At 39.7% G+C, this 25,332-nt stretch overlaps 2 protein-coding genes across 2 annotated transcripts in view; one reads left to right on the top strand and one right to left on the bottom strand.

Moving 5' to 3' along the window:
* The window catches only part of TPGS2 (tubulin polyglutamylase complex subunit 2), a 54,349-nt gene extending 30,945 nt beyond the window's left edge, over positions 1–23,404 (bottom strand). The window contains exons 1-2 of the mRNA XM_044657846.1: positions 23,323–23,404; positions 12,379–12,458 (exon numbers count right to left, since the gene is read on the bottom strand). Of these exons, the coding sequence (XP_044513781.1) occupies positions 12,379–12,458; positions 23,323–23,404 (162 nt within the window). The remainder of the gene's footprint in view (positions 1–12,378; positions 12,459–23,322) is intronic.
* Positions 23,405–23,817: 413 nt separating this feature from the next.
* The window catches only part of KIAA1328 (KIAA1328 ortholog), a 529,485-nt gene continuing 527,970 nt past the window's right edge, over positions 23,818–25,332 (top strand). Inside the window, exons 1-2 of the mRNA XM_044664948.1 lie at positions 23,818–23,993; positions 24,478–24,499. Of these exons, the coding sequence (XP_044520883.1) occupies positions 23,913–23,993; positions 24,478–24,499 (103 nt within the window). The 5' untranslated portion in view covers positions 23,818–23,912. The remainder of the gene's footprint in view (positions 23,994–24,477; positions 24,500–25,332) is intronic.

The raw sequence follows: 25,332 nt of genomic DNA, 5'->3' as shown, positions 1-25,332 counted from the left end.
TCCATCTTGGCACAAAGTTTACTTGTTAAAATTGCATTCCTTTTCTGGGATGACAGTAAAAGGCTGAAGAAATCTATCTGGTGTAGTAGAAAGTAATGAATAAATCACAGAATGTTAGAACTGGAAGAAACCTTAGAGATTATCTAGTTCAGCCCCACGATTGCAGAAGCTAGATTCTGGAAGAGTACTGAAGCCATCTTGTTATCCTGATCAATTTAATAACATCTGTGGTAAGTATTATCTTCTGCTTTGAAGATTTCCAGTAAGGAACTCCTCATCCACCCGTATCCCTGGGTAGCATATTCTACTCTTGGATAGTTCTCCTTGTTAGGGAGTTTTTCCTTACATCAAACTGAAATCTGATTCTGCAATTTTCACCTACTTTCCCTAGTTCTACCTTCTAGGGTCCACCAGAATAAACCAAATCACTTATATTCATGACAATCCTTCAAATATCTGAAGACAGCTATCATTTTCCCCTCTAAGGTTTCTTTAGATCTTCAGACTAAACCTCCTTTTCTCCCACTAATCTTTGACTGTACATTCTCCAATTTTTTGATCACCTTTTGGTTTACCCCATTTTGTCTTTATTTCTTACAATGGGCAGAAAACTGCCCATGGTAAGAGAGATATGGCCTGACCAAGGCAGAGCAGAGTAGAATTATTACTTTTCTTCTGGGCCTCATATCTACCTTAATTCAGTCTACAATAGCATTAGAGTTTTTTGTTTTTGTTTTTGTTTTTTGCTGACCATTTCAATTTGCTGATTCAAATTGAGCTTGTACTCCATTCAAACCCACAGATCTTTTTCATGTGCACTCTTGTTAAATCAAGCCTCCTCTGTCCTATACTTGTGAAGTTGAATTTTGGAAGAGTAGAGATTTTTGTTTACCAGTATTAAATTTCTTATTTGAGGCTGCCCATTATTTTAACCACCTGAGTGAGATCTTTATGGATACTGGCTCTGCGTATTGAACTTGGAGTCAAGAAAACGGGTTCAAATCCTACTTCAGACACTTAATAGTTACGTGACCTTGAACAAGTCTCTCCATGCCTCAGTTACCTCAGCTACAAAATGGGAGTGTTAAACTCAATGGCTGCTAAGGTCTCTTCCAGGTCTAAATTTATGATCCCTCCAAGCTTTGTGTTATCTGCAAAGTTGTTAGGTACAATATTTATGCCTTCAGTCATGTCACTAATAAAAATGTTGAGCTACAGACAAAACCCTGGGAAACTTCACTAGAGACTTTCTTCTAAGCTGCTATTGGCCAGCTAGTCAATCAGTTCCAGAGTCACCTAGCCTACATTCCAACATTTTATCAACAAACATAGCGTAAGAAATTTTGTGTTGACCTTATATATGTAAATTCTTATTTCTATTAATAACAACTAGCACTTACATAACTTAGATTTTGCAAAGTACTTTTATATATGTTAACTCATTTGACACTTATAACAACTGTGAGAGGTTGGTGCTATTGTTATCCCCGTTTTTACAGATAAGGAAACTGAGGCATGAAGTTACATGATTTGTTCCCAGGGTCACACAGCTAGCAGGTCTCAGGATCTGAACTGGGGCCTTCCTGACTTCAATTCTTGCACTTTAGTCACTGTATCACCCAACTGCCTCTTCTGTTATCTTATAATGTTTTTCCCTTTCAGTGGCCAAACTGTTAAAAGACCATCTACATCTAGATGCCTCCACTTCACTTCTCAACTCATTCCTATTTGACTTTGGATCTTGTCACTCAATTGAAACTGCTCCCTCCAGCCAGGCTTAGTGACTGTCTGTCCACTCTTGTTCTCTGTGAGTCAGTATTTGGGTCTTGTCCCCTAAAAGCATCTTTTGCTTTCTTTCCTAGGCCCTCTTTTCTCTTTTGGTGATCTCATTACCTCCCATAGGTCTTATTCTCACCCTGAAGATCACTTCCAGATCTATACACCAATCCATAGACTTTCTCCAGAGTTTTAGTCCCTTATTACCAACTACCTGTGGGGATACCTGGATTTCCTAGAGCTAGCTCAAACTCAGTATATGTTCAAAATTAAGCTCATTATCTCTCTGCCTCCCCAACTCTTCCTCTTCCTTCATCCCCTGAATCTTACTGCTTCTCCAAATGTCCTTATTTCTGTTTAGGTCACCCTTCCAAACATCAAGGTTTGCAACTAGAGGCATGTCCTTGACTCTTCCTGTCCTCTCATCCTCCAAATCCAGTTGCTTGCCAAATATTTTCAATTCTCTATATGCATCGGTTGTATTTCCATTGTCCATCAGCAGCCCTGATTGGCTTCTCCTCGATAGGACTTCAAAGATTTCACTCCCTCCCTGTCACATACTTCCAGTTTCCTTTTGTTTATTATCTTTCCCCATTAGATTTGTAAGCCCCATGAAGACAGGAGCTGTCTTTCTATTTTCTTATTAGCTTAGCACATAACACAGCACCTGGCACAAAGTAGACCAAAAAAAACCCCTTTTTTAAATTAAATTGAAAAATATGTCCTCCTCCTATAGTCACTATTCTTGTTCTTATGTTCTTATCTTATGACTTCTTTTCTCCTAACTGGACTATTTGCTTCCAGTCTTCCTTCTCCAATCCATTCTCCACAGGTGAAAAATAATCTTCCTGAAGGATAAAGCTGCCCTTGTCATTCCATTTTCATTGGCTCCCTGTTGTGTCTAGGATAAAATATAAAATTCTTGTATGACTGTTTATAGGCAGGGTCTGGTTTTCATTTTGTACTTGCTAGCCTAGTGCTTTGAAAATGGTAAACACTTGATAAATGCTTGTTTCATTAGACTGAGTAATCAAATCTTTTACTTAAATCTAAGTATACACATCTAGCCCCCTAGATATCTTGTGAAAAAAGGAAATGTAGTCTGGCATTCTTGAAGCTATATTGGACTTGAATGATCATGAGGCTTAATGTGTTCTAGAATTTTCCAGGAACAAAAGTTTAGGATTATTACAGTTTGTAGATTTCAGTCTCTTCACTTTTTGAAAAATCGGGATATTTGCCCTTCCCCATTCCTGTAGTGTCTCTCTTGTTCTCCAAGATCATTCAAAGATTAGTCACCAGTTCCTTTCAGTCATCTAGGATATAGCTTCTCCAGGCCTGTTATGAACTGAGAGTAGCTCAATGCTTCCTGATTGTCTGTTAAAGCACAAACTCAAAACATGGTAGATTGCTAAAGTGAGATGGTAAAGAAATGGCATTTTCTGTTATCAGTTTGTATCCTTTGGGATGAATCCTTTGGATGTTAAGATACATCATTTGCCATAAACACTGAGGCATGAGGAAAACAGCTAGGTGGCCCAGTGGATAGAGCACTGGGCCTGGAATCAGGAAGACCTGAATGCAAATCCTGCTCAAGATATTGATTAGCTGTGTGACCCTGGTTAAGACACTTATCCTCTGTTTCCCTCAGTTTCCTCACCTGAAAAATGAGAATAATAATTATAATTGCACCTATCTTCTAGGGTTGTTGCAAGGATCAAATGAGGTAATAATTGTCAAGCTCTTAGCATTGCTCTTGGCACAAAGCAGGTGTTTTTTTTTAAATTTATTATTATTATGACTATCCACAGTCAGTACTAATATTTGACATTCAGAATATTTTGCTACACTGACTTTAAACTCCAAATTCATCAATGCATCTTATTATTTCTGATGTAGATTCCTACATCTAAGAAACTTCCCTTAATTCAAAAAGACTAAATATCTGAGTTTGGTGTTCACTGAGTACCTTAGTTAAAAATCTCTCTCTTGTCTAATTCTTACCTCTGTGGTGAAAAATGATCACACCAATAAAGTCTCCAAGCTAATAACAGGTTTATTGGGAGTGGGCTGGTCTCACAATGAAGCCGGACTCTGGTCTAGATCAAGACCAAAGACCCCGAGCCTTAGGAGATATCCTTTTTATATGCACAGAAATCTGCTGACATAGTGTCACATTAAAGACAGAAAATGCAGTCAAAATTAAAATAGAATGAATACAAAATCTTTCACATGGGCAGGCCTTAATTAATGATGTAAGTGCTGACTAAGCTGGAAAGTACAAAAATAATCACTATGGGTAGTAACTAATTTTTATTATTATGGCTGACCTTTCCAAGGCCTTTGCAATAAGGGGTCAGGGTCTAATTGTTTTTGCTGACAATTATTATTTAATACTAGGAGTCAGCAATTGGATGACTGATATTGCACCCAGGAGCAACCCTCCACCTCCATACTGACTACCTTATCATACATATCATACATAGAGCAGGGTGTGGTGGGCTTAGAAACTTTTTAGTTACAGGCTTAAGGTCAAGATGCCTATCAGCAAGATTTGATACCACCCTGTATTTTTCTTAGCTGATGCTTATAATTCATATAAATCAAACTATATTATTCGTAAAGGCTAATACTATTATCATCATAAAAGGGGACAGGGGGTTTCGCACTCACACCACTTAATTCTCTGGAACCCTTGCTGCTATTTATCTGGCTTTGTAACAACATCGTCTTAAGTGTTCCAGCCTACAGTGAAAGAGCAATGCTAAACTAAATGAAGGCCCGTGGTCCCAGAGGTAGGTAAACCCTCAAGGAGAACAAGATGCAGGTACTAGTCTAGATTGTGGCTAAGGAATGATTATTCCCAAATCTATAAAGCACTGTAAAGTAGACAGATCAATAGAATGAGCAAAATTGGGAGAATAAATAAAGAACAGAAGATTTCGAAGGAACATCTTGTATATAACAGGAATTCAGGATGCTCCTCAGGAAATAATTCACAAAAATGAAGATGACATACTTTCCCATCTTGCTACCTAGAACTGTCAGCTTATGTTTCTCAGTAACATGTACCATTTTGTCACTAAGGACAAGAGTCAAGATTTCCCTTTCACGAAGGAGTCCCCATACTAGTTCTTAAATGCAATAAGTACATTGGGTTACATTTCCAGTCTAATTACATCTACAATTCCTGAAGTCCTGGGAGTGTTGGTATACACACCAGCAGACTAAGTTGTGGTACATGATTGTAATGGAGTGCTATTGTACCATAAAGAACAATGAACAGGATGAGTTCAGAAAAACCTGGAAAGACTTATATGTACTGATGCAAAATGAAATGAGCAGAACCAGGAGAACAATGACAGTAACAGAAATATAATATGATGATCAACTGTGAAGGGAATTAATCAGCAAAGCAAGTTTCCAAGATAACCACAAGGGACTCATAATGAAATTGCTATCCACAGCCAAAGAAGGAACAATTGGAGTCTGAGGCAGATCAAAGCATGCCATCTTCCACTTTATTTCCTTCATGAGATTTATATTCAATATGTGATATGTGACTTCTATCACGACATGAGCAATACAGAAATACGTATAACATGAAAATACTGATATAACCTATACCACACTATTGACTGCACTGGGGAGGAAGGGAAGGGAGAAAAACTGAATTGCAAAATGTCAGAACAGTTGTCAAAAGTTGTATCTACATGTAATTGAAAAAATAACAAAGAAAATGATTGCCTATATTTTGCGTTGTTATGGTGAGTATAGGGTTCATAGGAAAGTTGGGGTACACAATAAGTGTACACCATTCATGGCCTTGCTATGTCTAAGATCTAGCAAAAGTCTTCATCATTCATTGGGACTAACCTCTTTCTATTTGAATATTGATGTATCTTGATGGTAGTGTGTGGCAGGCATCAAACTGAGACTTGGGACCTAAACACCTGATGGTTCTTACTTCTTCTGCAGAAACTTAAAGAAAGAAAATGATGTGCAGAGACCATCAAAGAAGCACTAATCTTTCCAACTAAGAGGAGAATACAGAAAAGTTTAACTTTGGTGACTCTACTACCTGAGGAATAGAAGCATCATCTGAGGAAGAAACTCAGCGTGAAGGTCAGTATGTTCTTATGTATGAATGGGTGAATGGAACATGAGGCACGCACATGCCAGCTCAACAACTTCTGACCATTGAGAGCAATTTTGGAAAACTGCGTGCAGATAGAGGAGCTCAGAAACCTAAAGGAACTGCTAGCTAAAAGCATTATTATCAAATCTCATAGTTCCTATGCTTTACCCACATTGTAGTATAGAAGAAGAATAGACAGATTTGAATGTGGATTATTGAATAAATAACAAAGATATAACTGTCCATGTGACCAAAAAATGTTAGTGGCGTCCTATGGCATGCAGATTAAAACACAAAATTTGCAGCCTACCACTCAACACGCTCTATGATCTAGCTCCCATCTCTTTCCAGTCTTATTTCATATTATTAAGTGGCATCTTTGATATAAGAATACTTCATATTTTTGTAAAGTAGCCACAGCAAAAGGATAGAGAGACCACCTCAGTCAAGAAAACCCAAGGTCAAGTTCCACCTCTGACATTCATTGGTATTATAACCCTGGACAAATTACAATTTCTCAGTAACCTCCAGGCAACTCTCTATGTCTATAAATTCCAGAGCAGATACAAATGTGCCTTAGTGTAGGGAGTTCCTTATACAAATGAAATTAGAAATTTGGCTAAAAAAAAAAAAAACAACTAAAAAACCCAAACACTATAGTCTAGTCATTCTCTTAATAGTTGTTATGATATATTCTATCCTATATTTCTATGCCTTTCTATAAGTGCTACCCCACATTTGGAAGGAATTCTCCCTTCAATTTTGCCTTTTAGAACCCCTAACCTCTTTCAAATCATGTTAGTTACTGCCTCCTATGCAGATTTTGTGATCTGCATAGTTACTTCAAAACTTTTGGCAAAGACTCTGGGGAGCTTTGGCATTTCTTTCTCCAGCTCATTTTACAGATGAGCAAATAGAGGCAAACAGGGTTAAGTGACTTGCCCAGGGTCACATAGCCAGTAAAGATCTGAGGTTGCATTTGAACTCGGGTCTTCCTAACTCTAGACCCAGCACTCTATCCGCTGTGCTATCTAGCTGTCCAGATTGGCCTACTTACTATTCTTCAAAAACGACCCTCCGTCTTCCATCTCCATGCTTTTGCTCTAGTTGTTCCTCATACCTTCTCGGCCTCAAACTTTTTAGAATCCTTGATTTCCTTGAAAAGACTCAGCTCAAGTGCTACTTCTTCCTGACCCTCCCAAAAGAATAGAAAGATTTGAATGTGTGGATGATAGTGACATCCCTTTTTTTTTTTCTAGTGACATCCCTTTTAAGGTTACCTTCTCTCTACTCTGTATATTTCTTGTACAATCTGATTTATATATGTTGTCATCCCAGGATAATGTAAGCTCCTTTAGGACAGGGACTGTTCTTCTTTTTGTTTTTTTTCCTTTGTATCCTCAATACTCAGCAAAGTAGATGCTAAAAATGCTTTTTTTAAAAAGTTTGTTTCTAATTACTCATCTATGTACATGCTGTATCCTTAGAATAGAATTTAAATTCCTTGAAGGCTAGCAGGCTTCTTTACTTATATTTGTGTCTACAGTACCCTTCACACAGTGACTCGGCTACAGTTAGCACTTAATGACTGTTGAATTGAAAACCAACCCAAAAATCCTAGATGCCCAAACCTGACTGGTGGGAATCCAGTATTTTTCAGGTTTGGACCTGTGCAGCTGATATTGTCAGATCCCCATGGCTGAAGAAGATAAGGAAAAGATGGCCTTCATCTGTTTATTGAAATTTCAGTAACTTAAGAACATGCCCCAAGGGATTTCTTGGACTTCTGCCATTTTTTAGCTCTCAGTGGCATAAACTACTTTGATATTGATGTATAGATGACCATATCATGTTTGAGAAGGCACTGTAAACACATTAAGAATAAGGTATTAGACTGTCAAGAGATTCTAGTCTAAAATGATCAATTAAAAAGAACTCATTGTGTAGAATCTCTATCAAGTACATGGATAGATCTTATAAAGAGTAAGTACCAACCCTAAGAAGATAGAAACGGTCATTACTAGGTCACATTTTTGAAGAACTGTGCTATCATTAAAATGCTTCTCAATGATCTCATTCACAAATAGATGATTGAGAAAAACCAAACCAAAAGGGCAAAAGGGACAAGCTGGCCTGAGCCTTCTGGAAACATTTAGAGATCTTCAGGATAGAAAAGGTAAATAGATCTTTAGAAACTTGATTAACTGCCTCATGTATATGCAAGTATTAGGCTAGGGTTTTTTTGCTTTTTACATCCAAGCCCTCTATGTTATTATACATTGACACTAGCCCAGAGGGTTTTGGAAGCACCTTTATAACATGAGAGTTATGGCCACTGAAAACCCATTACATTTGCAAGTAGAGGATGCCTCATTAGACTTTGATATCTTATCCACCAATTTTATCTCTTGGCTTTTAAGTGAACTGTCACTGATAAATTCTAAGAATATGTATAGGTAATAGGGAGTTCAATTCCAAGTACATACAAACAATAATCCATTGATTTTTATTCTGATGAGTGCTAAGCTGGATACCACCAGAACAGATCAATGGAACAGGCCAACTATGAGTTCAGTGTGCATTACCGGTCAGAAAAAACTAACATGGATGCATGTGTCCTATCCCACAGGTCTGGTACATTGGAAAACGTGTTGATTGTCAGCGTAAGGGTGAAAACAATCTATGTTTAAGAATCAGGTCAGTAACATAAGAAAGCAGAACTATGATCCCAAGATTTCCCCAGGTGAATGTGTACAATTAACCAGTCTCCTTTGCCTCTATTGCTCTTGGATGTGTATCTGTAGGTCAAAAGGCTGAGAGAACTGATATAGACCCAGAAACAGGGGTTTAACTCTCAGGGGATCAAGCTTAGCTCTTCCAAAGGTATGTTGCTATTGAGAAGATGGCAGAAGTTGTATGAAATGCTCACTGTACCAGATCATAACTGATCAAACATGAGGTAGAGGTTCTTAAGTCAGAGCACAAAACGAAAATTGTACATAGTTAAAATGACTGTCTCTCTTGCAACTTTTAAATTGCGTATAAAGTACTGCATATAACTCTTATCCATAATTTTGGAAATAAGGAATAGCTTATTGGGGTGAGGAATGAATAGAGCTAGGAATGAACCCCAGTCAGACAAGGCACTGCTTTCCCACTGATTGGTGTCCCTCCTATTCCCTAACATATGCTTTTTCCTTTTCCCAGCCAGAAAAGGGTAGAGTCTGGTGGTGGTGGTAGTAGACTTGAAAGCAGATTCAAATCTCCCACCTCACACTCATTACTTCAGGGCGTACACTCACTGATTGTAATGTTGTGTGGAATGGCTTACTGGTCTCAAAGTTAGGAAGGAAGAAAAGAAGGAAGGAAGGAAGGAAGGAAGAAAAGAAGGAAGGAAGGAAGGAAAGAACGAACAAACGAACGAAGGCAAATAACTATGTGCTGGGCAATATGTTAAGTGCTTTTTACATATTTGATCCTCACAACAACCCAGTAAGGTAGGTGCTATTATTATCCCAATTTTTCATTTGATGAAACTGAGGCAGATTTGCCCAGTCTCACACAGTAAGTATCTAAGGACAAATTTGAACTGGAGCCTTCCTGACTCCAGAGCTCCATCCACTGAGCCATCAGCTTCCAGGAAGAACTGGGTAATTGGGTAAATCACTTAACCTGTCTCTACCTCAGATCTTAAGGTGATGACCTGCACTGATAAAGGGAGTTCTTCACTAGGTGTTTCCTATATCTATGAATTCACAGGTCTAATAAAAAAAAATTCCTAGTTTTGCCTCTCTTTTTATAATAAAGTATTTCTTAACCTACTGATAAAGAGGCCCAGTGGCACTTCATGGCACTTTGGTGCAGCTAGAACTCAAGCCAACACAGAAGAGATTCTATTGACCCAATATACATGGGAGCAGGTATTTGTAAAAGACCTGGGCCAGGTACATACAAAGGAAAGTACTAATGGCAGTGCCTGGGATAGCCTAGCATCAGCACTTTAGAGCTGCAGGGTACATGTGATAGGAAAATCACTAGCATGGTTATCTATCAAGGAATCAAGTGTGTAGAGGAGCCTAGGGGTTCTAGAAGAAATATTTGGGTATAGCTTTCATGCCAGGATCTCTGCAAAGACAAGATTACCTCATAAACATTTGCTGCCCCTGGGGTCATGGGTTATGTTCCCTGACCATCAGGAGGTGGGGAAGTAGAAAAGTAGTCTGGAGAGTCACAGGCAGAGCCCTATTGGATGGAGTTTGGCATGAGGACTTCCTCAAAGGGAAGTTCTGGGGAGGAAGTCACCACTTGCAGGAGATGCAAGAGTCCTTGGGACAGAGATGGAGAAGATTAAGTCTGAGGAGTCAGCACTGTTGCCGAGTTTGAAGTAAGCATGGCTGTCATGGATACTTCCTCAAAGGAAGTGCCAGGGAAGAATTCAGCAACTCAAGGGATCTGTGTCCACTCCACTAAATGTCAGGCCTGGAGTCAGAGATCTGAGTTCTAAACCGGCCTCATACACTTGCTAGCTGTGTGATATTGCAAACCACTCTCGTTTCCCTGCCAAGAAAACCCTGGGGTCAGCACTGGCACAACATGGCTTAACGACTGAACAACAAATGTATCTGGTCTATTGTATGCAACTTTGTGAGGCGATGCTGTGTTGTTTTTTCACATGACCATGCACCTAGGGCACTTCAGGTATGCTTTAGCCTGCCTATGTATAGAGCCATGGGGGCAAGCCTATGGAACATGTGCCAGAGTGGCACTCAGATCCCCCTCCGTGGGCACGTGCGCCATCATCCCAGCACAGAGTTCATTACTACAAAGCCAGAGAGATGTGGGGCGGGCTGTTCCCTTCCCCCTCTCTTTGGGCACCTGAGGACATTTCTCACATCCCTGCCCCTCCAAAAGGTTCACTACCACTGGCCTAGAGTAACTGCCCATAACAATGCTATATGAAAATGAATTGATTTTTACATTTCTACAACTATACCTATGCATTGCAGTGTCAATTGAAGGAATTACTAATGTTTTTATTAGGTAGAAGCTGTAAGAAGAGTATGTTAGACTCCATTTTCCAGTCTGATCACATCTTTCAAAATGCCTGAAGGCCAGAGAGAATTGTTTGTGGGCAGAAATTCCCTGGATCCATTTTCCCAAGAGGCTTTATGACTGGGTACTGAGCAAAAGTGCCAGTAAAGGGCAAATGTTGGTTGGTGGGGAGTCTTCAGAGGCAGGACATTTTTTAAAAGCCCACAGAGGATCAAAAGTACAGACAAAGATGCGATCAGAGGGGAGATAAGGAAAATGAACTGGGGAATGGCACTGTAAAACCCAGCAGAATCCTGTTGGCCTAGGAGCAATGAAAGCAAATCCAAGCAAATGCACCCAAGAGGTATCCTCTGGCCTTCATGCTAGCTACTGACATTAAGTTTTCTCTACCTTATTCACTGCTTACTCCCCCCACTACAAAACACACATGTGCACCGACACACATGTATAGAGGCAACACAATACACAGGTGGGCCCACATAACATGCATGTTGTGTGTGCACTACACACATGCATTGCATATGTGTGTATATGGCACATGCAATATATAGGTACATGTGAACACAGCACACACAAAGTTGTATGCCACAGTGCACATACATAACACACGAACACATGTCTACACAATGTACAGGCACACACATGTATAAACACACAACACAATGCATATATGTGCACAATGCGCACACAACACATACACAAACATGCATGCAACATAGCAATGCAATGCACATATGCATATACACATGACAAGCATACATGAATGCACAATACACATATACACATATCTACACATTTACACATACACACACACACACACACACATATATATATATATACACACACATAGGAATTTTCTCATCCCTTAAGAGTATTCCAGAGAGAATATACATATTTGTATATGGACAGCTAAAAATTATTCTGTTGCTTGATCTTCCCTTGTTAACCTTGCTATTCTGTCTCAGGTAAATACTTTTGACTATTTGGTGTATGGTTGCTGTCAGGTCTCTAATAGAATATGCATTGATATGGGGCTTATGTCGCATTTGCATAATTAGGATTATCCAAATTTTGTACTGAAACCTAAAGTAACAAGGGGATTCCAGAGCTGAGGTTACCTGTGCTACAGAAAAGAATTCTTGCAATTCTGCCTCACTCATAAGAATACTGATGGGACAGATGGGACTTATAAAGTGAGAAGGAAATTCTAGAGGTAAGATACCTCCTTGGAAACAAATGTTCCCAGTATAAGAACCCATTGGAGTGGCAGGGTGAAGCTCAAGTGCCTTGAGGGTAAAGAGAAAGATGATCTGTATACCCTTAATGACAGTTTGAGAGAGAAATAAGACTTTCTCAATTACCTCAACCTTTCCCAGGAGTAAGAGGTAATGTGCTTTAGAGAAGATACCTACTTGTTCCCAAGCAGTAATCATTCCAATGTCAGCAGGTTCCCGTTCCACAACTGACACCCCGGTCACTCCTGGGGAAGCTTCTAAAAGAGAAAAAGGAAAATCCATCATAGCTACATATTGTCCAGCCCTCTTTGGGGCTCCTGGGGCTATTGCTCATAAATATCCCAATACTGAAAGCTATTTGCTGATGTTTGCTGTAGGAATTACATTCACCAATAAATAAGTCTCTCTGAAAGCTTTTTGAAAACAAAGCTTTAGCTTTGATTAAAGAGAGAACTGGTCCCCAAAGCATCCCTTCACTTTACCTAGTCCTACAGGGTCTTGCTGCCATAAGGTAGATGGCAACCAAAAGGGAGTACTTTGTTGCTTTACACATGTTGCCCAATACATGTGACTGACTAAACATTAGGCATTCTGTGTATCTAAATGGTATCACATAGCATTTTGCAGTGAGCTCAAGCTATATACTCTTGGGAAATAGTGAGGAAGAGAAGAATTACACTTCACCTGCTCCATATAGAAATTGCTTTCTTACTAGTTTCTCATCTAAGCAAGAGCCTTTCCTATTCGTGGTCTTTGAGAAACAAGTATTCAGAAAACTGGCCATATCAGCATTATTGTGAAATATGTTCCGTCTTTCAGATGAATGTACTTGAGAGCAAAACAACCCATGACCCTAAACCCTTGGAAACCAGTAGAGAACTGAAGAAGTCACATGTTCTTTTGCTTTTACTCTTTCAGTCAGGTGAAAGGAATTGTCACCAAAGCGGAAGTTGAGCTGAAATCTGAATAAAATGAAATCTTATTTTCCCCCACACCAACTTCCCTTCACCAATTCCTCATTTCTGTTGTCATCCACATAAAACATCAGAATTATTGACTGATCACTTACTCCTCTGCCAGTATGTCAAGAAGCCTTGTCATTTTCTCCTTTTAAAACTTAGTTTGTTTTCTCCTTTCTTCTTGTTACTATTACACATTCAGCTCTTTATCACCTTAAACCTGAATTAATGAATTAGGCTCCTAAATGATCTCTCCTGAATCTCTAAAATAGCAGTTAGGCCATTTTCCTTCCAATCTAAGGGAGAGGAAGGATATATACCAGGGAGGATCAAACTACCACCACCATCTCAACTACCACTTTCTCTTGGATCCTAGAGGAAACAGCTCTGGACCTTATGTCTGAGATCCCTGAGAATAGCAGTGTCCTCTAATTCACTGGCACAGTTCTCAGCCTGATCTCCACATCCATCACACAGGGGAGCAATTGTCACTGATGAGCAGGTAAAACTAGGAGCTCCAGGAATAGATGTACTTTCCACCTTCAGACCATCCGCTACTGAAGAAAATTCTTGATGCCAAAGTCCTTGGCACCATTAAAGTATTCACCATCAGAAATGGACATGATTTTATTCATGGAAATGACACTAAACACAATACAGTATTACCTGTCTTCTTGTAGTTCCCAAAGGACAGTGGGGTTTTCCTATCTGGCTTGAAGCTGAAATCCCTACTTGTATAGTTTTCATCTGTTAGAATGTGAGCCTCTTCTTTTTGTAGTGGCAAGCTATGGTTTATGCTTGCAATGGAAAACTACTGAGCCATAACAAATGAATAGGATGAATTCAGAAAAAAACTGGAAAGACTCATATGAACTGATGTAAAGTGAAATGAGCAGAACCAGGAGAATAGTGTACACAGTAACAGAAATATTGTACAATGACCAACTGTGAAGGATTAAATTATTTTCAGCAAAACTGGGTTCCAAGATAATCCCAAACAAACAAAAACCAGTATCCATAGCCAAAGAAGGAATCTTTGGGGGTCGGATTGCATATCAAAACATTCCATCCTTCACTTTATTTCCTTCATGAGTTGTTTTTTTTTTTTAATTATATGAGTGATATGTGTGTTCAGGCATGACAAGGGAACTATAGAAATACATATGGCATGAAAGCACTGGTATAATTTATAGCAGACTCTTTATTGCCTTAGGGAGGTGGAGGAGGAAGAGAGAGAATCTGAATCTCAAAATGTCAGAAAACAATTGTCAAAAATTGTTTCTACAAGGCCCAGCTGGGTAGCTTGTTGGGTTAAAAGCCAGGTGAGTGACAGGAGATCCTAGGTTCAAATCTGGCCTCAGACATTTCCTAGCTATGTGACCCTGGGCAACCCTTGCCTAGCCCTTACTACTCTTCTGCCTTGTAATCAATACATAGTATTGATTCTAAGGTGGAAGGTAAGGGTTAAAAAAGTTTCTATATGTAATAAAAAAATTTAATTAAAAAAAGGTGAGCTCCTTGTGAATAGTGATTCTTTCCTTTTTACCCAGTGTTTAGCACAGTGTTTTGTTTATTAATTTCAATCTATGTTGCACATTGACAGCAAATTAACATTCCTAAAATAACACCATGGATATTTTTGCACTTATTCTTCCACTCAAGAACCTACCCTGATTTTCTATTAACTATCAGATCAACTGTAACCCCATGATTCAAGGTCCTCTGATTCCAACTTACCTATCCAACAATCTAAGTCCTCCTCTAGAGCAGACAAAATGCACCTTCAAATTCACTTTACCCTTAATAATTTCCCCTACTCAGAAGCACCTTAATCACAATGCAAGGCCTACTTTGTCTTATTCTCTTCATGAAAGCTTTATTACTCTTCCTGACCTGCCACAGCATAGCACCATATCTTATTACCTTGATTGTTTCAAGCCTTCTCTAATGTAAGCTCATTGGGAATTCCTGAATTCAGAGACTGCTGAATGAACCAAACTTTTAGAACATGCAGAAACTGGGTAGCAATATCTACTCTTAAGTGTTCTCTATTTTAATCACTGATTTACCAGGCATCAATAAGTACTTCTCACTCTAACCCTATAAAGCATCAGCAAATTCTTCCATTGTTCTGGTTTAGGAAAAGGAAGAAGGCCAGAGTTCCCATACTGATTCTGGCCTCTGATGACCAAGTTCTCTAACCATTCTGGGTCTTTTTAAAAATTGTATAACCGAATAATACTTGCCTTATCTTACAAGGATATTGTGATGGTCAAATGAGCTAATATCAATTGTTCATATTTGTATAGCATTTTCTGGATATAAAAACTATGTACATAATTCATTTCATTTACTATTAGCAGCATTCTTGTGAGGTACAGACGAAGAAAGAGGTTCAGAGAGGTGGTCACTTGATTAAGTTCATAGATAATGTTCGAGGTGGGACTCAAATCTAGGCCATGGTTTCAAGTATATTTGAATGTCTTTAAGTAATAAATGTATATTGATACTGCTGTGAAAGTGTTTTGAAAAAGCAAAATGTATTTTGGTCCGTTTCCTTCTGTCTTTCACGATAGTGAAACACACTCAGATGATAAAAGAAATGAACTGGGGAAGGGAAGATGGTTCATGGGTAAAAAGTAAGATTTTATTTTATTCAGATTTCTCTTGCTTAAGTGACGTAACTCTTTTCATAGAGCCAGGAAACAGAATGTGACTTTAAGAGCAGAGGCAAAGGGCCACCTGGAAGACCACAGGCCTGGCTTCTAGTGCAAGACTCTCCTACTGACTGAATGATGATGTGCAACTCACTGAACCTCTCTAGGCCATAGATTTAATTATGAGGATTCTGAACTAGTTCATCTCTAAGGGTCCTTCTGACTCAATTTCCTTGATTACTGCCCATTTTTACATTTCTTTTTTCAGAATGTTTTCCAGCCTGTGTTCTGTGAAAGGCATATTCCCTCTGCTGTGTCTGGAGGGCTGCTCTAACCCAGGAATCTAACTGAGATCAAGTTGATATGTAGAATTGTGATTTTTTTTTTTTAAAATAAAAACCCTTACCATCTGCCTTGGAGCCAAGGCAGAAGAGTGGTAAGGGCTAGGCAATGGAGGTCAAGTGACTTGCCGAAGGTCACACTGCTGGGAAGTGTCTGAGGCCAGATTTGAACCTAGGGCCTCCCGTCTCTAGATCTGGCTCTCAATCCACTGAGCTATCCAGCTGTTCTCTCTAGAATTGTGATTTTTAATAGTAGAGGAATTGAACCTATAACTGGGAAATGATGGACCTTTTGAAGGTTGAGACATGTGAAAGTACTGAGAAAACAAAGATGAATGATATAATCCTTACCCTCAACATGATTATGGTCTAAAATCAGAATCATATATTAGAGATAGAAGGGAGTAGTAGAAAAGTATTCACTTGAATTCATATAATGCAAATTAAAAGTGAACAAGAAAATAAAAATAGAAAAGCAAAGTATTTTTAAAGACTTGATGAGGGAGAGGTTGCTTTTAAATAAGGCATAACGGAAGAGGCATTTGAATTCACTTTAAAGGTTAGGAAAAAGGGATTAAATCATTCTAGGCTTAGATGACAGCATGAGGAAATGCATGGAAAAGGTGGGCTGAATTTAGGAATTAAAAGTAGCTCTGATGGGGGCAGCTGGGTAGCTCAGTGGAGTGAGAGTCGGGCTAGTTCAAACCCGGCCTCAGCCACTTCCCAGCTGTGTGACCCTGGGCAAGTCACTTGACCCCCATTGCCCACCCTTACCAATCTTCCACCTATGAGACAATACACCGAAGTACAAGGGTTTAAAAAAAAATTATAAAAAATAAATAAAAAGTAGCTCTGATTCTCAAGATGCTAGACTATCTTAAATCAAGTAACTTGGTAATTTTGTGACAAAGTCTTGAACACTAAGAAGTTACAAACTTTAAAAAAATATAATTAATAGTGATCCATTGAAGATTACTGAGCAGGGGAGTAATGATTAAGAATTGTGTTAGAATGGCAACTATAAGTTGAAAAATGGCTGAACAAGTTCCAGTATATGAATGTGATGGAATGTCACTTACTGTTCCTTAAGAAATGGGGAAGATTGGACTCTTGTGGAATTAGCTAATGTATGGCTGATGGAGTCCTTGTCCAAGTGTCCTGCCTTGTGCTGCTCAGAGAAGCAAATAAAATTAAGTTCACCATAGCTAAAGGTGACTCCAGAAACTGAATAGAAGATGTTTGTTGACACTTTCCTTGTGGAAAAGCATAAGAATCCAGAGGTTCTGTTAAATTTTTGGAGTTTTCTAAAAAGTGCTCAGAGGTAGAAGACTATGTCAGGGAAAAAGAAATCTAAATTTAATATGATAAATGAAGGACTATGGACCAGAAAAAGGTAACAAGGAGGATCCTAATGTCCCTAAATGATGATCACCTAGTTTCTTTCTGTTCAGAATCTTATCCCAAAATTAAGTCTACAAACCCTGTCATATTCATTGGGGTGTAGTGAAGAAGCTTGGCACAATGTGGAACAATCTTGAGTGATGAGAAGCAATCTTAAATACAAGAAGTAAAACTATAAGTTGAAAGAGAAGTTCAATAGAAGGGGAGCTACTAAAGTTGCCCAGAAAAAGGATGATGAGGAAGATGTTGAAGATGATGAAACTGTACCATATCCTGTATCCATGGGGAATAACATGGGAAAATACTATAAATGAAACAACTCTCCTCATTAGGTTTAAGTGGTTTCTGATCACATAGCTTCTCAAAAATGCTTCTAAAAAGGCATTATAACTGATTTACATGACATGGCCATGGTAATGTTAGTGCACACAGAAACTGTGCCAAAATTATACATCCAAACATTTTTAAAATAAAAAAATTATGAAGACTGTGGTTTCAGAGAAACCCCCCAAAACTTAAATGAACTCATCTAAGAGAAGTGAGCAGAACCATGAAAGCAATAATATCATAAACACTTTGGAAAACTCAGGAACTCTGTTCAGTGCAATAACTATGATTCCAGAGGTCTTATGAAATAGCTCAAGAAAAAAAAAATCTTTTGAATGTGGCCAATGCAGAGATTTGTTTTGCTTAGCTATACACGTTTTGTTTCTTTCTCAACATGGGCTCCCCAGGGAGATAGAGATTTTTATCGATTGAAAAAAATTATATTATTTTTTAAAACTTTTACCTTCTTAGAATGAATAGCAATAGCTCTTCTAATAGCTGGAAGGGATAGGCAATTGGAGTTATCCAGGGTTGTCAGCTAGTAAGTACCTGAGATCAGATTTGAACCTAGAACCTCCCTTCACCAGGTGTGGCTCTCTATCCACTGAGCTACCTAGTTGCTCCCAAATTTATTTTTAAAAGGAGGGCAATTAAGACAGTATAGTGCCTTAAAAATTCCTATTATATGAGGATTAGTTGAAGGAAATAGGGTTGTTTAAAGAAAAGACTCATCAGGAATACATGATAGCTGTCTTCAAATATCTGAAGGACTGTCTCATGGAGCATTGTTATTTGGACCTGGGGGCAGAATGAGGAACAATATGTTGGAGATAAGAGATGGAAATTCAAGATTTGACATAATAAATTCTGTAACAATTAGAACTAGCCACAAGAGGAATAGGTTGCCTTAAGAGTTAAGGACTTCCTCCTTACATGATCTAACAAAGGCTGGATGGATGGCACTTGTCAGGTATGTTCAAGAGGGGATTCTTGTTTAGATGTGGGCTGGTCTAAATGGTCCCTTTGAATTTTAAGATTCTGAAAAGTAGAAATAGTGAAGATTAGAATAAGGAGAGACTGAAGGCAGGGATACGAAGCTACTGCACTAACAATGGGAGTCTGAATTAAGGGAGTAGCAATAGAAATTAGAAAGATGTGAGAAAAATTCTACTTAGGTAGAAATCAGTGGGGTCTAAAAGGGGATGGAAAAATCAAAGATGATTCCAGAAATACTGCAGAAGTAGAGTGGGCTGTTAAAATTTCATAAAAATTGGGGGCAGCTGGGTAGCTCAGTGGATTGAGAACGAGGCCTAGAGACGGAAAGTCCTAGGTTCAAATCTGGACTCAAGACACTTCCTAGCTGTGTGACCCTGGACAAGTCACTTGACCCCGATTGCCTACCCTTACTGCTCTTCTGCCTTGGAGCCAATACACAGTATTGACTCCAAGATGGAAGGTAAGGGTTTAAAAAAAATTCATAAAAATTGATTGAAGAGAAATATATAGAGTAAGATGACCTTTGCAAAGCCATCCATACATTTTTCCTTTTCCTTGGGAAAAATGTTATCCTAAAGATATTATTGTAAAGGTTACACACACATACATAAATACAAATTTAAGTATGTATTTGAATGGCCACTTGAGTACTGGCCTACCCCAAATCTAGTTTGTGGAGACCAGGTAATGCCACTGGATCCTCTAATGCTTTATAGACATTCTGATGATTTAGTAGTCAACCAAGTATTATATGACTCTATTAGGAATAACCTACCAAAGTTCCTAAATTCCCACAGGGCAAAAAACACTGAAAATAACAAGAATTAGAGGGTGAAGTCACTTAGAGGGCAGACTGATGATGGGAAGGAATAATGGGTCATATACATGTGAACAGTTAGTAATTACCCACTGGAATCTGTCTGTTAGGCATAGCTGCTGGGAGGCATGCATGACTTCAGTTGGCAGGAACTTTGGGCTGGGCTGTCCAACTGGTCTAGATGTTGATTTACAACATAGTGGCTAGAGAATGGAGACAATCTGGAAAGGTAATGTTCAGCACTTGATCTGACTTGGAGATCTTATTCAGTCAAGGGAGTATCCACTGAATGTAGCCCTATACTAGGTATTAATTGGGGTAAAAATAATAAGACATGGCCCTGATTTGAATGGCTAAGCAGAGAAAAATACATAAATATGATGTCTCAAGAGCATTTTATCAAGAAAGCAAAAACAATCCTTTGGATGTCCTGAGTCTATCAAGATGACACTAAAGATCAATTTAACAATACTGTACTAAAGTGGCTTTTCTGGCAGTAGTTATTGGTTATGTTAAAAATATTTTCTTTCAGCTAGTCCACATTATAATCAACATATTCTCAAAATGAATGGATAGGATGATGGGAGGTACAAGCTTTGTTCATGTAACAGACTATGCTATTTGGTCCATAAAGTGAAGGAGTCACAATTTCAAGCTTATTAATGCTAAGTTTCAAATAACTTTGTAGACAAACTTCCTAACTGGAAAAATTGGGCTATCAAGTATTTACTAAGTGCCCATTCTATCTCAGCTTTGACATGCCTGGTATGTCATTGATATTCTTCACCTATATAGCATACAATAGTAGAATACAATGAAACTTCGAAAGAGTTGCCTTAGAAACAGACTGACAGATGAGCATTTCCTTTCCTTTGGCCTCCTCTTTAAAAACTTTGCCCATCACTGCAACAGATCATTGTGAACTGGACGGTTATAGCTGCTGCAGTACCTTACTGGCAGTGTTTATTTCTGGCTGATCACCTGTCCAATATAACTCTTGGGTGACCCAATCTACCAATGGTTTGGCCCTACTTGTAAAACTTTTGGATAGTATTTGTGGTGAATGCTTTTAAAATAATTTCAGGAACTATGCAACTAGGATTCCTCTGAGTTTGAGCAAAACCTTTAGATAGTGAAACCAGAGACTCCTTTATAGGATCATCATCCTTGTCCCAGCCTCTTATGTCAGGGGCATATCTCAAAGGCTTTATCCTTGCCTGCCTTTTCTTTTTATTAGATCTTATCAGCTTTCATAGATTCAAGTGTCACCTCTATGCAGATAAATCTCAAGACTGATTTAATCAAACTTAATCAGTTTCCTTAACTTTAGTTCTATATTAGTCAGCATCTTAAACTCAATCTGTATAAAACCCATCTTTCTCCCAAAACTGACCCTCTTTCTAACTTCCCTATTTCTGTTAAGTGTTAACATGCTTCCAGTGATACAGGTTAGGAATCTTGGAATCATCTTCAACTCTTCCCTCCCATCTAGTAATTTGCCAAGTCTTGTCAATTTCACTTCCACTTTTATCTGACATTTGTCTTCTGCCCATATCCAGCATGGTTATCTCTTCTTGCCTGGTCTACTGAAATAGTCTTATAAATGATCCTCCTGCCTGAAGTCCCTCTCCTTCCCAATTCAAGCCCCACAAAGCTTCCAAGTTGCTATTCCCAATGCAGAGGTTTGATCATATCACTCCCCTGCTCAAGAAGATCCACTATTTTCCTCTTGTGAAGTACACAAATGGTTAAGTAATCTCATTGATGTGGATGTTTCCTTCAGCAGTGGAAACTACAACCTATCCTTGCTTATTTTCTGTGACACACTTGGCTTTCCATAATTTGTGGAGGGGGATGTCCACCCAATGTGAAAGAGTCCTTTTTGGATTTCTCCTGACATTCTGAAAATGTCTGTGCAATAGAGCTGTCCATCTTCCATACCTTGATCTCAGAGTACAACCAGGTCATTTTCTCTTATCCCACATTTTCCCGAAGAATTTAAATTCAGGTTTTGGGGGGAAGTTTTCCATTGGTTATATGTTGTAGCTTGTTCATACCCATCATGTACCTCTTTGTTGTCCTCTGTAGGATATTCAGTTCTTCAGAGGCTGTTATATTCCATACTTCTCAGCTATTTGGTTTAAAATGATGGTATTAAAAGGATGGGCATTTTTCCTGGAAAATGCTTGGCTTCACATAAAGAGCTTTGCAGTTTTCTGAAAGTGATCCAACATTATCTTTTCCTAGTTAATTCTGGGTCCAACTTGTATGTGGATTGTTCCAGCTAAGCACACTGATGGGCAATCTAAGGTAAAATACAAATTTCATATTTTGTTCTTTAATCAAGTACCAGTCCACCTTTCCAGATTTATTTCACATTTTCTATGTTCTAGCCAAACTGGTCTGTTTACTGTTCCCTGAAGAGTACTACTTTACATTTCCCTCTGTATCTTTTTATCATGCCTGTAATTTTATTCATCTCTAAGTCATAGTGTCCCTATCCTTCTTCAAAGCTCAGACTCTGTCACTGCTATGCGAATTTTGCATATAATTATCTATGTACCTGCTTTCCCCCTCCAATAGGATGCAAGCTCTTCAAGGGTAAGGATTTAATTTTTTATCTGTACCTTCGGCACTGAGAGACAGCATGATATTGTATATAGAGAGCAGGCCCATTTGGATTCAAGCCTCACTTGTGAAGGACTGTTACCCTGAATCAAGTTACTTAACCCTCTCAATGCTTGAGGCAATGTCTCAGAGATTATGAATTTTAGAGGAAACTGCTGACTTGCAGTTACATTTACGAAAGAAAAATCACAAATTCAGTTCTTATCCCATCCCTAGTGGCTGGCCCATCATATCTTCTGGTTGAACAAATCTGGTTGAATAAATGACCTTCCACTGCCTAAATGTTAAAAGTTGTTTTTCTTCTCTTTCTGTTATTGGTATCTGCAAGCACAAACACTCAGGACTCCCTTGACAACCTTTTCAATTCTTGTAAAACTAAAGCCTGGGTAAAGCCCTCACTTCCCTCTGTCCCTCGCCATGGATCTTCTGACTTCTGTGCCTTCTCTTCCTCCCTGTAACTTCTGGAGAAGGGATTATTTCCTCTCAGTATCCCCCAGCATCGAGAACAGGGGATGCATTGGATTTTTATCTAAACCTCCACACTCCTTTATAACTCCTTTTCCCTGCTTCATTCCGTCTTTGTCTTCCCAAACCGTGAGATAAAAGGGTCAGTGGTTCTGAAATCAGAGGTCACGGGAGTGGCGGTGACTTCAGTTTTCAAACCTCAAAGTCTACAGAATGGTCCGTTATTAGGAATTCCCAAGCCTCAGTTTCCTCCTCTGTGAAACTGGAGTCGATTACTTACTACACAGGGCCATTGTGATAAAAGCTCTTTGTAAACCTTAAAGGGATCTAGCCAAGGGGCTTCTCGTCCCTGCCCCCCGCCCTGCCATCTCTCAGCACCCTCTTTTCCAGACCCTTTCCGGGAGGCTTCCTTGCTCTTCCGTCCGCACCCCTATCCCATACAACGCTTCGGCAGGCCTTTCCTGTCCAGCCTGATATCTTCCCTCCCATACCATCACTCTTCCACCTCCCCCCTGTCCTTGCCCCCTGACCCAGGATACGGGCGACCCCCAGAGTTAGTTTCTCCAGGTGCGGTTTGTTGCCACCCAAACACTGCAACGATCGGTCCTCCATGGCTCGTTCCCTCTGTCCGAGCGAGCCCAAGGGTCAGGGGTCAGGGTGAATCCGGGGGCGGGGCAAGGAGGTAGGAGGAGTTCTTCCCCATTGGACCTCAAGAGGCGATGGGAGCCATCATGCCGGGAATCGTAGTTTTCTCTTCCTCGCTCTGGACCTTGCACTCCTTCTCTGGGGTTCAATTGGAGATTGACAAGCAGGGGAAGGGTTACCAAACCACAACTCCCAGACAGCACCTCTCTTCCGCTTTTCCTTCCTTCCTCCCTCCCCTGGGGGCCAAGACATGTCAGCGGTGGGGGAGGGCCTCAAACATAGCAGAACCAATGGGGGGACGATCTTGGCGACCGGGGCGGTGCCGCCGAGGGGAGACCCCGGGAGTGGCGGTTGTTTCAAGATGGCGGATATGACGGCAGTCACCGGCTCGGGGGTCGAGGCGTATTGGAGCCGGGACCGTATCCTTTGCCCGGCGGGCAGGGGGCGCCAGTGCACACGCTAGGTTGGGAGGGAAATGAAGGATTGGGGCTTGGGTGGGGAGGTGCTGGTGAGGGCGTCTGCACAAATCCTTCCTCCCCGTCCCTGTACCTGGGGGGTCTTTCTCCAGCGGGACAGGTGAGCGAGCAGCCGGTTTTCTGTTCGCAGAGGCGGCAGCGACCGCAGCGGCTTCTATGGTCGCAGGAGTCCCCAGTTGGATTCTCCTGCAACTGATCTGCTGTCAGAGCTTTCTTCCATTCTCGCGCCTGTGTATGACCTCCGTCCTCTGCCCCCCATTTAAGCCCTACAGGGGTATCTTGGTGGTTGTCAAACTTTGGCTGGTCCTTGAGGGAAAGGGTGTGACCTCGAAAGGAGAAGAAAAAGTGGGGCGCGTGGGTTGAGTTGCGGGTGCTGCCTGGAAGGCGCTCTGTGACCCTGGAAGGTTGTCTCCTGAGGCTGGGGGAGGGAGGATCTGTTCTGGACCCAGGCCTGGATACCCTGCTGTGGGTTCTAGAGTGACTTGGCGTCAGGGGAGGTGCTAGGCTTGATGGGCACAGGTTTAGAGTAGAGGTGCTTCGCTACTGTGATCATCAGTGGGGCAGAGCTTTAGTCTGGGACTGATGGGTCTGTCAGTTGAGGCTGTGGTAAGGTATGGTGTGGATGGGCATTAGGTCTTAATAGTGATAGTAGTGACTCTAGAGAAGGAGTTCTTTCCTTTTATTTTGTCATGAACCCCATTGACAGTCTGGTGAAGTCCTCAGAATAGTTTTAAATATACAAAATAAAATACAAAGAATTACAAAGGAAACTAATTTTAATGAATTGGTTGTACTGCGCGTATTACATACATTTTTATTATAGTCGTAATATAATATGTAATGATGTTATGTTACATATATTTGTTATATTTGTGCATATAAATACATGAACTAATCAAAACAAAAAACATTCATGGACCCCAAGTAAAGGAACTCTAATGGAAAGGTTGTGGAGCATTATAGATGTTTGCTTTGGACCACTGTGAATTTATGTGGAGCAAGCCATATTCTCAGCAAGTTCTCCAGGATCCTCTCCTTAAGATTAAGTACTAATTAACTGGCAGATACAAGATCTAAACCTAATCTTATTCTTATAAGAATGGATCTCTAAATATAGTCTAACCATATAGAGTAACACATCTGACTCTATTTCTCAACTTTAATGTAAAATGTTGATCTCCCTTTTTCTGATGATGGATTGGGAGACAAAAGAGTGGTGGTATAGGTTTTAGAAATTCTTAGGTTAAAAAAAAATAAAGTTTGATTCAATTTAAGAAAATAAGGGACAAAAGTCACCTCAAGATAGACCATGATAATTACATTTATAGATCATTTAGTTGTGCATTTGCTGGGTTGGTATATCATTACTTATCATGGTTTAAAAAATCATCTAGAGTTTTCATAATTGAGCTTTAAAAA

This window comes from Gracilinanus agilis, chromosome 1 (genome assembly GCF_016433145.1).
Source record: "Gracilinanus agilis isolate LMUSP501 chromosome 1, AgileGrace, whole genome shotgun sequence".
NCBI classification, from domain to species: Eukaryota; Metazoa; Chordata; class Mammalia; order Didelphimorphia; family Didelphidae; genus Gracilinanus; species Gracilinanus agilis.
This window is presented reverse-complemented; position numbering and strand designations above follow the sequence as displayed.